The 17,210-nt window shown below is 40.8% G+C and overlaps 1 protein-coding gene across 6 annotated transcripts in view; it reads left to right on the forward strand.

Annotated features, from left to right (window-relative positions):
- Positions 1-17,210, forward strand: part of LOC311232567 (uncharacterized protein) — a 67,822-nt gene that overhangs the window by 2,820 nt on the left and 47,792 nt on the right. For all 6 annotated transcript variants that reach the window (XM_084319424.1, XM_084319428.1, XM_084319429.1 and 3 more), the window contains exons 4-11: positions 1,800-1,889; positions 5,700-5,808; positions 11,837-11,886; positions 13,397-13,444; positions 13,595-13,693; positions 15,547-15,696; positions 15,861-15,950; positions 16,035-16,070. In XM_084319424.1, coding sequence (XP_084175550.1) covers positions 1,800-1,889; positions 5,700-5,808; positions 11,837-11,886; positions 13,397-13,444; positions 13,595-13,693; positions 15,547-15,696; positions 15,861-15,950; positions 16,035-16,070 — 672 coding nt within the window. The remainder of the gene's footprint in view (positions 1-1,799; positions 1,890-5,699; positions 5,809-11,836; positions 11,887-13,396; positions 13,445-13,594; positions 13,694-15,546; positions 15,697-15,860; positions 15,951-16,034; positions 16,071-17,210) is intronic.

The following is a 17,210-nucleotide window of genomic DNA, read 5'->3' on the forward strand; positions in this document are numbered from 1 at the left end:
GGCAGATAGATGTGACTTGCATTGGCATATGTTCCTGTATAAAGACATTATTGGTGATCTCCCACCCTACATCACCTCATTACTGGACCAGAACTCTGGACCCCATCATACTCTCTCTGGTGATTGGCTTACACTTAAGGTCCCCAGAGTCTGCACTGAATTAGGAAAATTTGCTGTTAGCTTCTGTGCCCCAGAAACATGGAATGCAATGCACTTTAAAACTCAATTCATTAGTATATGTTGGTCAGTTTAAATATGTAATAGCAAACTACTTCACAACAGCCTGCAGTTTTAAATTATTTTAAATGTTTAATTGATTAATTAAATTTACTTACTGATTCTATATTGTTTTTCTTTGTATTTATTATGTGTTGTATTTCTCAACATAGTTGAGCTTGCTCTCAATGATCATTGGAGATTAAATAAAGATTTAATGAATGAAAGGACACATCCTACAGTGACATATGTAGTATGGTGTGAGTTTGTAGATGATTGAATGAATGAAAGGACACATCCTACAGTGACCTGTATGTAGCATGGTGTGAGTGTGTAGAGGATTGTGAGCACATCAGTCTCTGTGGCCCCAGCAAGCTGTCAGGGGCCTTGGCAGTGGAGCCACACACCCAGAGGGCTGGATTCCAGAATGCAAGGGTTGTATAGTATTTGCCACTGACAGAGGGGAGAATGTAAAGTAAAGACTGACAGAAAGTACAGTACATATTCAGGGAATAACAAGTGAAACAGGGAGGCAACAGTTTGAAGGGTTGGGAGTGGCACAAAGTTGTAGGCAGTATCTCGGGTTTCACTACAAAAAATTTATTCGGCTCCAGTGGTGGAAAGTTTTTTTTTACTCAAGTACTATACTTAAGTACAATTTCGAGCTACTTGTACTTTACATGAGTATTTAAATTTGTATCAGAGCAGCATAACTGGACCACATACCACTTTAACATAACCTTCAACCAGAGCAGCATAACTGGACCACTTTAACATCACCTTTAGAGGTCAATGGATCGAGGGTTGAATGCTCCCAAGTACATTCAATATCAAATGCTCTACTTTTACATAAGTCGAATTTTACTTTTACCAGATAACTAATCTTTCTGGGTATTTCTACTTTTACAACTGTGCACTTCTTCCACCGCTGTTTGGCTCACAATCATAGGGTTGTTGTCTAACCCTAACTAACCTTACCGTCATGCACTTGTCCTAATAAACTAACCTAGCACTCAACACTTTGATGAACATTGTTACTCAGCTGATAGAGTTGTACCCTTCCTGATGACTTGTTGTACAGAACTTGTAAGTCGCTTTGGATAAAAGCGTCAGCTAAATGACTAAATGTAAATGTAAATGTAAAAATAGAGAACGGACAGACCTAATACACCAGTCATACTACAATACTAAACTAGCTCATGGATTGTTTATGGCGAAAAGGTGGGTTTTGAGCATGGCCTTAAAGGTCAGTAGAGTGCTTGCAGATTTCAAGTTGAGTGGGAGCTTGTTCCAGAGTGTCGGTGCTGCGACTGTGAAAGCCCGGTTTCCCTTCGTCACCAGTCTTGTGTGGGGGATTTTAAGGCAGATTTTGTTGTTTGATCTGAGGGATCTGGAGCTGGTTGATTGGACCAGGAGTTGACAGTCAGGCTGCTATCTAATAGCGGTTACCAAGCTGTGCTGCGGTCGCAGTGCATGTTAAGTTATTAATTTAGAAGCACATCTATCACTTTCACAGATGTAGGGAAACATTAAAGAAAATCAGGTTCACACAAGCAATAACTCCCACGTCCATGTTTCTACAGGATTCCAGCTCATCGTCTAGTTCATCATCATCGTCATCATCTTCCTCCTCCTCCTCCTCTTCTAGTAGTTCCTCAGACAGCGACAGTGAGGTAAGATGTGGTTTGGGGTGTGAGTTCTATTAGTGTTGATTGGGGACCGCATCATGACAATTTAACCATCATTTTTCCCTGACTGGGAACCCCCCCACACACACACACATACCACATGGCTATCAGCATTGACGTGCTTGCTTTCCTAAGAAATAAATAGAAAGAGATTGTTGTTTTTTTTATCGTTCAAACCAAGAGGAAGTGGTGCCCAAATGGGCTTGCTTTGGATATTTGCTCAGCTTTTAGGCAACCTATCTCTATTGAATCATAGCCTCAACAAGAGTCTCGCATCCCCAAATAGAACAATTAAATAGAAAGCAAACTTATCTGTACGTGGCTTGGCTTTGCAATTGTGTATCTTTTAATCCACTGAAAGCCTGCCCCATGGTCTTGCTAAATTAGGTCCCTTGTCATGAGTACAAACAATTGCCCAATGGATGTAGTCCTTTTAACTATTCTAGTCACTGCTTTGGGCAGGGATATTTGATTCTTTCAAAGCTAACAATGGCAGTCTCCAATGTGAATTGCTCAGATCCTATATCGCTGTTATGTTGACTAAATTCAGAGCTCTGAGAAGAAAAAAGAAAGCATGTCGATTGTTCATGTCAAGGGCGTGGGTGAGAAAGTAGCCCCTGTGTTCTGAGGGCGTGGGTGAGAAAGTAGCCCCTGTGTTCTGAGGGCGCGTGGGAGAAAGTAGCCCCTGTGTTCTGAGGGCGTGGGTGAGAAAGTAGCCCCTGTGTTCTGAGGGCGCGTGGGAGAAAGTAGCCCCTGTGTTCTGAGGGCGTGGGGGAGAAAGTAGCCCCTGTGTTCTGAGGGCGCGTGGGAGAAAGTAGCCCCTGTGTTCTGAGGGCGTGGGGGAGAAAGTAGCCCCTGTGTTCTGAGGGCGTGGGGGAGAAAGTAGCCCCTGTGTTCTGAGGGCGTGGGGGAGAAAGTAGCCCCTGTGTTCTGAGGGCGTGGGGGAGAAAGTAGCCCCTGTGTTCTGAGGGCGTGGGGGAGAAAGTAGCCCTTGTGTTCTGAGGGCGTGGGGGAGAAAGTAGCCCTTGTGTTCTGAGGGCGTGGGGGAGAAAGCAGGAGAGTCAAGTTTGAGTGACAGAAGCGAAAACATAATCAAACACACAAGGAGTTGTTCAGTCTATGAAAGCGTTCCCACCCAAACCATCCACTCCCCTTCAAAGATCTTATGGAATTCCTGGGTGTGAACAACAAGATGGAAATGTAGAGGAGCTTTGGCAGCAGCTAGAGATCTAAGGAGGGAGAAGTGGGGAGAAGAACATGTCAGCAAATCAAAGAGCTCAAGTCAATGTAATCCCTGAGAGGGAAAGTCAGTTGGCAACAGCTTCCATATTGAAAGCTATATGAAGGAAGATAATACAAGACAAAAATACAAATACATGAATATGTATTTCTGCTATAGGTGCTAAGGTGCAGTAACTTAGGCTAAATGTTCATTGTAGAGCCTAACTACAGCTGGAATGGAGGAGTTGCTTAGTGCATTTTCTATGCTGAAGTGTGTGCTGCAGGTCCTGACAGCGCATGGATCCAAAAGTACAGACCAGGGTATTACAGTTTTGAAATTTATTGCGATTTAAAACGTTGATATAGTTTTGTTTCAGTTAATTTCCAGAGTTTGTTTTTATTGTTTAAAATGTTTCATTTTAGTTGATATATCATTACTACCGGCCAGGGGCGTAGCTGGGGGGGGGGGGGCCAAAAAAAAAAAAAAAAAAAAATTTTTTACTAGACATCACTCAGGTGTATTATTGATGCTCTCATTGATACTATGCTTGTTTCTGAAGTGTGTGTGTGTGTGTGAGATATATAGATAGAGAGGGGGGGCTTTGGTAGACTATTGCATTGGTCCATTCATTGAAGATGAACGCAATGCGACATCCTTTACTAGGCTCACCCACCAACAGTGCAGGTGCTGAACTGCTGATCCGAATGTATAGGTAAAAACCATAGTATGCGTTTTCATCAATAAAAAAATGGCCAAAAAAAATTCCGCTTACGCGCGCTCGCATTCACTGGGGGCCTACAAATATATTCTTTCATGGGGCCCAGAATCTGGAGCTACACCCCTGCTACTGGCCTCCATACAGCAAAAAATAATCATACTGGCGGGCAGGTGGAAGCAACCTGAGAAACTCACAATGATCAATTGGTCATTAACTCTTTTGGATGTCATCTATATGGAGATCTCTACTGCCCGGGTGATAGGGATTGGGCAATCCAATATTGAACTATTGGTCTCAGCGGCCAAGAAAGTAAAGGCCATGATTTAGCGACGAAGTGGAGTCGAGGTGCTGATCCTGGGGGGTCCGGGGGTCCTGGGGTTGGGGGGTGGGAGTGGGGGAAGAAATGTCTTTTGTAATGTCTGTGGTAACACAATTTTATTTTTATATTCTGTTTTATAATTTTTATTATTTACATTGTCATTATTGTTGTTATTATTATTGCTATGTCCTGTAAAGTCCTGTTTATTGTTATTATTAGTGTATTGTTTTGTCTGGTTTCATGTAAAAGAAAAGAATGAAAAATAAATAATTGATACAAAAAATAGTTTAATTTTAGTTTAGTTTTCACAATATGGGGGTATTTGTTGATTTAAGACTCACAGTTGATCCTAGATGAACATACGTACTATGCACCAATACTGTACCGCCTGTACTGCCATGTTGACAAATGTGACATTTACAGACTAAAACTAAAGACATTGTATGTGTATTTCTATTTGAGTTTAACTACACAATAGTTTCAGTTAGTTAGAATTTGTTTCTTTCTCTAAAGTAAATTTTTTATTTGTATTTCAGTAAACAACTCAACAACATATATAACATGTCTTGTAATTGTAATATTATTTATTATATTATTCATATTAATTATTCATATATTAATAGTTTATTTGTATGTTACATATTATAGATTTAACTAAAAGGTTTTTTCACACAGAGTTTTAGTTTTTAGTTTTGTTTTAGTTAACTAATAATCTTGGTACAGGCAAGGCAGAAAATGAGAACACTGTGTAGCTACATGTCTGATGGAAGAGTGACAGTAGAACTTGATTGACATTAAACAACTTCAATTCTCTAAGAAAGAGAAACCGTTGTTGTACTTTGATACTACAACAAATGTTAGTTTGTTGTCAATTTCAACACCCAGCCTTAAAAACACACACGACACAGCCCTGATAGCAGATCTCAGATAGGGGTGGGAGGCACCCATTCCAAACCTGTTGAACACCAGCTCACAGTCTCACACATGCATACATTTGAGATTTACTGGTAGATCTACAGTACATGCATACAGTATACGTATTGTATGCATGTGTGTATTATACTGTATTGTGTATGTATAGTAGCCTATCACATACGTGTGTGTGTGTGTGTGTGTGTGTGTGTGTGTGTGTGTGTGTGTGTGGTGTGTGGTGTGTGGTGTGTGGTGTGTGTGCGCGCGCGGCAGGCACCTGCCTGTGGTTGTTATCTCTCCAAATGAATGAAACAGAAATGGTGGAATGTCTGCCGTGTTTGTACTTTGTAGGTGTTTGGCTCGCGGCAAAAGTTGTCGAATTAATCAGAGCAAAGACAGGGCTTATCCCTCTTTTTAACAAATTACTACAGAATGGTGCGTGAATAAATTAATTCTAAACCATACAGGGGTGCTCTGCGATGAAACACTTTCCCACCGATGCACAGATAAGCTTACGCCCATCCCCTATTATAATGCTTATCACCACCCATCGGCACTTTAATGTGCCCTGTTTCTGTGATCAATTAGCCCAATTAAATGTCACCTTGCATGGTCCTTTTGCAGGATGAGAAGAAGAAGAAGAAGAAGAAGAAGAAAAAGAAGAAGGAGAATAAGAAAGAGGATGAGGAAATTAAAGAATATATCTGGGACAGCACTCTCATATCTGACGCTGGTGAGTGAAGCACTGAGTTCATTTCTCTTTCAATTTGACCACCTTTTTTGCTTTCAACTGTACTGTCTGACCCCCAGGCAGTGACACTTTCACTTTATGATCAATAATTCTCACTTAATGGACTGAAATGGTCTTCTGATTACGTGGCGGCAGGGAGGAGACAAGGTGACTGTCCAAAGGCCACGCAGTCACTCATGTCATATCTATCATTTGCTGTTTGTTTACTTCCCATCAGGGTCAATAGACACAGCGTAGCGTTCTGGGCTACAGTGTCTGCCACTGTAGTTACTAGACTGGTGTACGAGATCTGTCATATAAACTCCATAGACCACATGGATGACAGAAGTTGCCTAAAAGTGTCACAACGTTTTGTAAATCTGACATCCACACACACCATGCAGAAAGACACACACCATACAGAAAGACACACACCATACAGAAAGACACACACCATGCAGAAAGACACACACCATACAGAAAGACAATGGTGAAAGACAAATGTGTTCACATAGACGTATTTCAGTAACACGTTATTATAGGGGTTCAGTAACATGTTATTATAGGGGTTCAGTAACACGTTATTATAGGGGTTCAGTAACATGTTATTGTAGGGGTTCAGTAACATGTTATTATAGGGGTTCAGTAACACGTTATTGTAGGGGTTCAGTAACACGTTATTGTAGGGGTTCAGTAACACGTTATTATAGGGGTTCAGTAACACGTTATTGTAGGGGTTCAGTAACACGTTATTATAGGGCAGGGGTGGGCAACTTTGTATATGGTGAGGGCCACAAAATGTCCACAATCAATCTGGGGGGCCGCATTGTTTATCGGCAGTCCCGCCAGTAGTACCCCATCACTCAAATAGCCCATAATAGTCACAGATGTGATAAATAAGGTATATAAACAATTATAATTTGTTGTAACTTTGTTTTTATATTTATTTATATTATTTCAAATGCATTTAGTAATGCAATTTCAACTTTATGAATTTATAAACAGCTGAATTTAAAAGTATTGCTGTGTAACCCCAAATATATACAAAAATGATCAATTATAATTAAGCCTTCTAATAAAATAAATGTATGAATTGTATTAAAGCCCACTGCTCAACAAACACAAAGCAGCATTCCTGCTGCATTTCACTACAACAGTAAATCAAAAGTGCAATAATAAATGATTTTGTTAAATGTATAAACTTTTATCCTGCTACTAAACAAAACATTATAACACTGAAATGCATGTTATGGATATGAAGCACTCAGGAATGTTTTGTTTAGTAGCAGGATAAAAGTTTATACATTTAACAAAATAATTTATTATTGCACTTTTGATTTACTGTTGTAGTGAAATGCAGCAGGAATGCTTGTTTGTGTTATAGTGTTATCTGAACACTACAAAAGTAAACAAGTAAAGTAAAGTGCAATACTACATGCCTCCCATTGACCCTTTATCAAACTGGCATGGCATTCACCCTCGCCCCACAGTGGGTCAATAATGGTAATAATAATAATAATAATAATAATAATAATAATAATAATAATAATAATAATAATAATAATAATAATAATAATAATAATAATAATAATAATAATAATAATAATAATAATAATAATAATAATAATGGTCCCCTCTCTACACCTCTTCATCATCTCCTTCCCCCCTCTACACCTCTTCATCATCTCCTCCCCCCCTGTCTTTAATGAGACACTTGCTATTGTTGGCGCACAATAGCAGGAATGTCAACTTCAATGTTTGTGCATGCGATCTGCATCAGATGAAATAATGTTTCATCTGACAGCCTGTTTCTCTCCTTTGACTTGATGTGCTTCATGTTTGAGAAATTGCTCTCACATATGTATGTGCTCCCAAACATACTGGCCATAGAGAGGGCAAAGTCCCTGAGGAGTGGGAAGCGGGGCTCAGGTAGCAGTTTCCAAAACGAAATTCCCCTCTCATTTCTCTTTGCTTGAAAAAAAGGATCTGACTGTAGCTCGCACAGTTCAAGCTGCAGTTTAAGGTGCGAAGTGATATCCGTGAGGAAGGCCATGTCACAGAGAAACGCTGTATCTCTGAATTTAGTGCAGTACTATGCGCTTGTGTCGCTCATCAGTTGCTCTCCAAGCACTTCCCACGGCTCAGCCATCGGATTTCTGTGTGTAGCTGCAAGTCGCCATAATCAGTGTCCATCTCTTCCAAAAAGGAGACAAACTTTCTATGGTTTAGTGACCTGTTGCCTCCACAAATTAGATTGGTAACCTTGGTAACCAAATCCATAACATGGCTGTAGTCAAGCTTCTTGGCACAGAGAGCCTCCTATATCAGATACAAAAACAAACAAAAAAACGATTTAACGACTCTCGCATATAATTTGACTACACTCACCTCGCATTGGTCATTATTAGTGACCCACAATAGATGGAAATTATGTTAGCGAACTTACCTGATGTATAATGCAGTGCAGCATTGGACACTCAACGCCACTCTGCCTTAGAAGCCCGGCGAATCCTGTGCATTTTCCTTTCATTGCCGGTGCTCCATCGGTAACAACAGCCGACAGTTTATCAAAACCCCCATATTGCTGCGGCACTTTCAACAGCGTTGAATATGTCCACACTAGGGCTGACCCCTATTAGTCAAATAGTCGACTAATCGATCGAAAGGAGCCATAGTCGACTGCCAACTCTTCTTAGTCGAATACAAAAAAAATAAAAATAAAAAATTATAATTACAATTTTTTTTTTTTTTTTTTTTTTTATATTGGCCTGGGGCCGCATGGAACGTCGGTGAGGGCCGCATGCGGCCCGCAGGCCGCCAGTTGCCCCTCCCTGTTATAGGGGTTCAGTAACACGTTATTATAGGGGTTCAGTAACACGTTATTGTAGGGGTTCAGTAACACGTTATTATAGGGGTTCAGTAACATGTTATTGTAGGGGTTCAGTAACATGTTATTATAGGGGTTCAGTAACACGTTATTATAGGGGTTCAGTAACACGTTATTGTAGGGGTTCAGTAACATGTTATTGTAGGGGTTCAGTAACATGTTATTGTAGGGGTTCAGTAACATGTTATTGTAGGGGTTCAGTAACATGTTATTGTAGGGGTTCAGTAACATGTTATTGTAGGGGTTCAGTAACATGTTATTGTAGGGGTTCAGTAACACGTTATTATAGGGGTTCAGTAACATGTTATTGTAGGGGTTCAGTAACATGTTATTGTAGGGGTTCAGTAACATGTTATTGTAGGGGTTCAGTAACACGTTATTATAGGGGTTCAGTAACATGTTATTGTAGGGGTTCAGTAACATGTTATTGTAGTGGTTCAGTAACACGTTCAGTAACATGTTATTGTAGGGGTTCAGTAACACGTTCAGTAACATGTTATTGTAGGGGTTCAGTAACACGTTCAGTAACATGTTATTGTAGGGGTTCAGTAACACGTTCAGTAACATGTTATTGTAGGGGTTCAGTAACACGTCATTGTAGGGGTTCAGTAACACGTTCAGTAACATGTTATTGTAGAGGTTCAGTAACACGTTATTGTAGGGGTTCAGTAACACGTTATTGTAGGGGTTCAGTAACACGTTCAGTAACATGTTATTGTAGGGGTTCAGTAACATGTTATTATAGGGGTTCAGTAACATGTTATTGTAGTGGTTCAGTAACACGTTCAGTAACATGTTATTGTAGGGGTTCAGTAACATGTTATTGTAGGGGTTCAGTAACATGTTATTGTAGGGGTTCAGTAACACGTTCAGTAACATGTTATTGTAGGGGTTCAGTAACATGTTCAGTAACATGCTATTGTAGGGGTTCAGTAACATGTTATTGTAGGGGTTCAGTAACACGTTCAGTAACATGTTATTGTAGGGGTTCAGTAACATGTTCAGTAACATGCTATTGTAGGGGTTCAGTAACATGTTATTGTAGGGGTTCAGTAACATGTTATTGTAGGGGTTCAGTAACATGTTATTGTAGGGGTTCAGTAACACTTTATTGTAGGGGTTCAGTAACACTTTATTGTAGAGGTTCAGTAACACGTTATTGTAGAGGTTCAGTAACACGTTATTATAGGGGTTCAGTAACATGTTATTGTAGGGGTTCAGTAACACGTTCAGTAACATGTTATTGTAGGGGTTCAGTAACATGTTATTGTAGGGGTTCAGTAACATGTTATTGTAGTGGTTCAGTAACACGTTCAGTAACATGTTATTGTAGGGGTTCAGTAACATGTTCAGTAACATGCTATTGTAGGGGTTCAGTAACACGTTATTGTAGGGGTTCAGTAACATGTTATTGTAGGGGTTCAGTAACATGTTGTTGTAGGGGTTCAGTAACACATTATTGTAGAGGTTCAGTAACACGTTATTGTAGAGGTTCAGTAACACGTTATTGTAGGGGGTCAGTAACACGTTATTGTAGGGTTGTGTTAGATCCTGATCAATCTGGCCAGTATCACGTCTTCGTCTGTTTGGCTCTCCATCCAATTCCTCTGCGTTGTGTCATTTTAATGGTCCTGACGTCTCCTATACTGGCTGATAAAATCCTTATCTCTCCCCGTTAGATACGATTCGCAAACCATAATAATTCTCCACCTCCGTAAGAATTCGACACTTCGACACAGCGTAATACCTTATGAGGAAAAGCGTTGTTTATTGCTATAACAGAAACCTCAGCTCAGATGTTAACAGATTGTATTGTCCTTGAAGAGTCTATTCTAATGATCTTTCGGTGTGTTCAGTCTATTGTCCTTTTGTTATTCAGTCCAATAATGGTCAGGCCTGGTCTTTAGCCTAACCCTCCTCGCGTTAGCCGAAGCTAATGATGATGTGTCATTCTCCCCCCCCCCCCCTCTGTGATGAGAGGAGAGAGTATCTTGGTCTCTTCCCTCCTGTGGGATTTGTTTCTTTGGTCTGCCTTCCACCCGGAAACACCGTTCGACTTATAGATCTTCGTCGTAGCAACGACGCCCCCCCGCCCCTCTCCTGGTTGTCATGCGACGCTCATGACAACTGCTAATAACCTTTCACACATTTCAAAACGTTTCTCTCTGTCAAAACCTCCATCGCGCTGCCTCTGTGTCCACGTTATCTTGTTGTGTCTTCGATCGGAATTCAAAACACACACCCTCCTCACGCGGCCTGTGCCTGTGAAACCGCTTCTTCTCCACCGTCAATATCATCCCGTGATGATAATGATATTACCCTCTTAAAGCAGTTTATAAACCAAATATACATTGAAAAAACCACCATTTCTCTCAGTTGGTACAACTAATGATCAAGTAACAAGGAGGAACTATGCTCGTTGGCTAGACCTATCCACCAAGTTTGAACCAAATTAAATAATAAAATACAATATACAATACAATATAAGTTTTGCTGTACAGATACTCACACACAAGGTCAAGGTCAGTTTCATTTATATAGCACATTTAAAAACAACCAAGGTTGACCAAAGTGCTGCACAATACAAAGTACAAAAGTACTGTAAATACAATACCAATAAAAATACAACACAAGATGCACAATTCACACAAACAGAAATACTACTGCAAACACTACTACACATAACAATACAAATACACCAGAAAATACAATATAAAATGCACAGTCAAAATAGAAGGATGTACGGCTCAACCGAATGAAAAGACAGAGAGAAGAGGTGAGTCTTTAACAAAGACTTAACAATCTCTAGGGTTGGGGCAAATCTAACATGTAAACTGTTCCATAGCTTGGAGGCAGATCTAACATGTAAAGGTAAACTGTTCCACAGCTTGGGGGAAGTCACTCCAAAGGCTCGGTCACCTTTAGATTTGAGCCTAGATTCTGGAACATCCAGAAGCGACTGATTTGACGACCTGACAGTGCTCTAGCTGGCGTGTGAACAAGGAGGAGTTCAACAATACACGTACAATACACGTACAATACACGTGATTACAGTACACCCTCAGTACAACTGGAAGATAAGTTCCCTGAGCACTTAGTTGTGGCCACCAGAGTAAAGGTAATACCTGTATTTCCTGTTTGTAGGTCCTGATGGCTGTTGGCGACTGATGGCTACTGAGGGCCTGAAGGACAAGGTGAGACGCAAATATATTTTAATACATTTAACTGTTCCCCTCCTTGGAGTCAAGTGTTCCTTTATTGGGGAAATGCACAAGGGGGAGGGGAGGTACAACCAGGAAAAAAGATAATAATAGAAATAATAATGACAACAATAATAATAACAATAAGAAGAAGAAGAAATAATAACATAATATATTATTATTATATATTTTATATAATATTATAAATTATAATATAATATCAACATTTTGGGAAATTAGCTTATTTAACATCTTCCCTGGAGTTAGACAAGAAGATACATACCTTTTTTGTCTATCTGCATGCATTAGGCTTAGGGAACGCCCGCACCGTTAGCGTAGCTTAGCTTCATCACTGGAAGTGGGTCAGACTTTTACCCTGAAGTCCCCTACAGTCACGAAATACACTCCAAATACAACTCCAAAACGTTCCTGTAAACATGTTGTGACCTGTGTATTTACCATGTGGAGAAAAAAAAATTGAATTCGACATTTACGTTTTCTAAGCAAATATACTCGGAATCAGAAATTTTTTTTGCCTAACCACTCCTCTCGGGGCGCAGTGATTTCACGCAACGCAGTGCTACTTTCTAACGTGGCGACAGTGTTTGTTTACATTTTCATTTCATTCAAAGGATCCGAACCGATTGAAGTTATTATGGATACCATGACTGTGGTAAGTTTTAATTTATGTTTTTAGATGGAAGGCTGTATTCCATCTGTCTAACGTTAGCGAATATTGTGAGATTGATGAATAGGACATAACGTTGCTGGACTATCGACCTAGTTAGCCCCTTTCCTGACTGCGATGCACGGCTACAGGGTTTGGGCGAGTGAATCCACACTTGTGGTATTATTATAACTAATTTATTGTGTAACGCTAGCCCCTTAAAACTTACCACAGTCATGGTATCCATAAACTTCAATCGGTTCGGATCCTTTGAATGAAATGAAAATGTAAACAAACACTGGCGTCACGTTAGAAAGTAGCACTGCGTTGCGTGAAATCACTGCGCCCAGAGAGGAGCGGTTAGGCAAAAAATAGTTCCGAGTATATTTGCTTAGAAAACGTAAATGTCGAATTCAATTATTTTGTATTTCTCCACGTGGTAAATACACAAGTCACAACATGTTTACAGGAACGTTTTGGAGTTGTATTTGGAGTGTATTTCGTGACTGTAGGGAACTTCAGGGTAAAAGTCTGACCCACTTCCAGTGATGAAGCTAAGCTACGCTAACGGTGCGGGCGTTCCCTAAGCCTAATGCATGCAGATAGACAAAAAAGGTATGTATCTTCTAACTCCAGGGAAGATGTTAAATAAGCTAATTTCCCAAAAGACAGATAATACAATAAAGAGGTGGAGTAAGATAAAATGAAATATGAACTAAGAATACTTGTATAATATTATATATAATATACATATTCAGTATTGCCCCTGGTCCCTTTTCATGATGGTGTATTTTTATGACGTCTGTTAAAAAATATTGTCCTTTCTGTTCTTTTAAGGATTCGGACAGTGAGGATGACAAGAAGAAAAAGAAGAAGAAAAAGAAGGCAAGCCAAAAGAACACAACAAACACACAAAGGACATTCATGTTAAAATGTGTTATATTGTCAGTTACATGACTATTTCATGTCCCATCAGTTACTCCTTAATCCTAACATTTCAACTGTAGTACAAAATCTTCTCCTCTGTTTCCACAGGATTCCAGCTCTTCCGCATCTGACAGCTCATCTTCAGACAGCGAAGACGACAAGAAAAAGAAAAAGAAGAAGAAGAAGAAGAAGACCAAAAAGAAGAAGGTGTGATTTCAATAACGTAGTGTTTATTTATTCATTACTATATGTAGCAGGGTGGATTATCCCTGCTTCGTGGGAACGGTTGCTGGCAGTCACAAGGTAGCTGGACACAGTAGAGCTCCGTCTGACTGCACCCTCGTCTTTGGGCCTGGAGCGTCAAACCGGGACCCGGTAGTGGGAGTGAATGGGGCCCGGGATTTACCAACCTGGTTTGGTACTCTGGTCCTCCTCGCCTCTCCGGGGCGGTCAGCAGTACTCCCCAACTCGCTCTCATTTCCCTGATTACCTCCGTGGGCCCTCCCACACCTAGTGACTGATATGCCTAAATGGATTCGTCCCTCCCGCAAGCAGTACCCTCCCTTGATGACCACTAGAAACCTTACAATGAAAAGGGGAGAGTTGGGTAGGAAGGGGTCAATCATATATACGTTACCCACACCAAAAGAGTTAATACTGGGCACAGGAATGGACACGCACACACAACAATTCCCGTCTTAGTTGTTTAGTATTAATTATACTGGGCAGTGACAAGTATTACGGCAATGAGTCAAATGGCATACACTATCATTATTCCTAATTACTAATAATTAGAATAATAACATATATAGCACTTATACAATAATACATTCGACCCCAGGGAGAAACAGTTGGAACAAGACGGGAAGTTAAGAGGCATGACGGTCAATCAAACCATACACTTTATCACACTCAAAAGAACTCAAAAATGTGGGCCCACAAATACCTTTACAAAAGCCCTATGCTAATGCCGGCATATATTGTTTATGGGGTACACCTAGCACTGTGGTTAGCAACGTTAGCTTCGCCCGTGGGCCGCACCACACTGTGTACTGTGTTATAGCTCCGGAGCGTAGATGCTCAATTGTACTCAACCAACATGGCGGCCTCGCCGCGCCACCGTCGTCCGGAAGGCAAGATGGCGTCGAACGCTCTCGGCGAGGGGACTAGCAGGCGGAGCTGGAGCAGAGAGGCAGTGCTGGCTGAGAGCGTGTGCTGGGCGATGGCGACCTCTGTTGGTCGGGACGAACTCCCGTGTGTTGTAGGCAGCCTGGTGTAGATCTGGTCGTAGGCAGCCTGGTGTAGACTGGTTGTAGGCAACTGGTTTGGTCCACGTGCGTATCTAAGCTCGCCCTCACTAACACTGCAGCTACACTCTGGGTCCTCAGACAGCCCCCCTGCTAGCCGGGATATATGATAACGCAGGGTGTTTCTAAAACACCAGTCCTCTTCGCACCACGCTGGCAGGGCGCCTCGCTAGAGGGAATAACTTTAACTTAAACCCCTCAGGGCGATACCGCATTCCTTCTAGGATAACTCGTTGTATCGCTAGGGTATTCCGTAAGGCAACATGCAACATGCTTCTACGTTTGCTGGTATAGGATAACCCGTAATATACTCAAGTTCAATACGGGGCTCTTTCTAGACACGACCGATCACATCCAAGTCCAATGTCGAAGAGGCTGGTTCCTCGCACTTCCCTCTACTTCCTCCTCCGTCTCTCGTACGCTCTCTGCCTGCCACCGCGCCCCCTGCTGTTACCGCCTACTAGCTCCACAGGGAAAAGGATTGTAGAATAGAATCCAGTAATGCCGCTTATAATCCATATTTCGGCCGGTAGAAGAAAGAGAAGCTTGCGTCATTGTTCGTGAGAATATCAATGGAAACTAGTTAGTAGGTCTTGGTGCATCAGGGGAGATGAAAAGGCAAGTCAGCACTTCTGAATAATATTCCTATTTTCAGGATGCTACATATAAATGAGGGATAATTTGACAGCCTGTTCCTGGGTGCAGAACACAGACACACTTTACAGAAGGTCTAATCGACACCCCCTTTTTCAGGACTCCAGCTCCTCTTCTGATAGCTCTTCTTCTCCTTCTTCATCATCATCATCATCATCTTCCTCTGACAGTGAAGATGACAAGAAGAAGAAGAAGAAGAAGAAGAAGAAGAAGAAGAAGAAGAAAAAGAAGACTAAGAAGAAGAAGAAGGTACGTTGACCATGTTGCTCATGACCTGTGGTGATATTCTTAATTATAACTGTCTTCTAGTGGCTTTTATTGGCATGCTCATCTTCACTACAAAAAATAGGTTCATGGCAAGCAGATTACCTTGTGAAAATTATCATGAATATTCCTTTTTTCTATTAAAACAGGATTCTGGCTCTTCATCTCCGGACAGTGACAAAGACAAGAAGAAGGAAAAGAAGGACAAGAAAAAGAAAAAGAAGAAGGATAAGAAAAAGGTGAGCTTACACTTGTTTGTTCTGGGTTGAATCAATGAATTATCCTGTGGTGAATTCTAAACATTTGAAACGTTCCTTCCGCAGGACTCAGGGTCTGACAGTGAGGCAGAGACAAAGAAGGTATGATTGACAGTTTCAGGGGCTGTGATCACTCCATAGTGTATTATATCTCTTTATTCATCTCTACAGAGGAATATGTGAAAAATCCAACGCCCTAATGCTAGAAATTAGGTTTAAATATGTTTTATTTTCTTTGGCATGGTTATGCTTTATGTACTTCACTTTGTCTTGGAATATGCTGAGTGAAAGCTTTACCGCCTACAGCCTGTATAACTCATGCATGCACTCAATTTAGCTCCTTGACAAGTAGGTATGTGCTACCGTTGTTATGGAATACCTTTTCAATGGAATTGTGTTTCTAGGAAACAACCTGGGCCCAAGTTTATTTCCAGTCAGCTATTGCTATAGAGGGCAGGCATTACATTTAATTTGGTTCTGCCCCTTATTAGTTCAAAACCTCCTATATACTCTACTATGGAGACTATATTATATTTTGCAATAAAAACATTGGATCAGCTTGAAAAATTTCTTGGCATGTCTGCATACAACTATATAACTTTGCTTATTTCCCAGAGACACACATCTACAGAACATTCCAAGAGAATCCGATGTTTTCAAAATATCATAGTATAGTATACTGTACATATTAAAGTATAGGAGCTTTTGACCAGGGGCTGTGGGACAAATGCAGTTTTAGCTAAAACTGCAACGGGAAATACACCTTGGGCCCATTTACAATGTTTATGTTGTTAAGTTTCAAAATGTATATAGTTAGTTATAATGGACTCAGTGTGTTCGGTTCCTCTTACATATTGTCTCCTCAGCAACTATACTTGTCTACCTGTCTGAGCCTGCAAGAGAATGCTACTCACTTTCCACCTTCTCACACTGTATTATCTATATCCAAATGTGCTGCATTCTGTCCATGCATGTACTTTCGCATGCTTTTGTTTTCCAAGGGTATTGTAATGATTGTGTAAATACAACGCAATGCAAATGCACATATTAGTAGGTATATTACAAACATTATTTAGCATTTGTAGGTTCGTATAGGTTTGTGTGCATGTGTGTGCATGTGTGTGCAAGTGTGTGTGTGTGTGTGTGTGTGTGTGCGTGTGTGTGCGTGCGTGAGAGAGAGAAAGGTGTTTATTGGCATGGGGAATACAGCCCTTGGACCTAATGCCTGCTAAAATAGACAGT

Source organism: Notolepis coatsorum (genome assembly GCF_963971535.1).
Source record: "Notolepis coatsorum genome assembly, chromosome: 1".
Classification (NCBI taxonomy): domain Eukaryota; kingdom Metazoa; phylum Chordata; class Actinopteri; order Aulopiformes; family Paralepididae; genus Notolepis; species Notolepis coatsorum.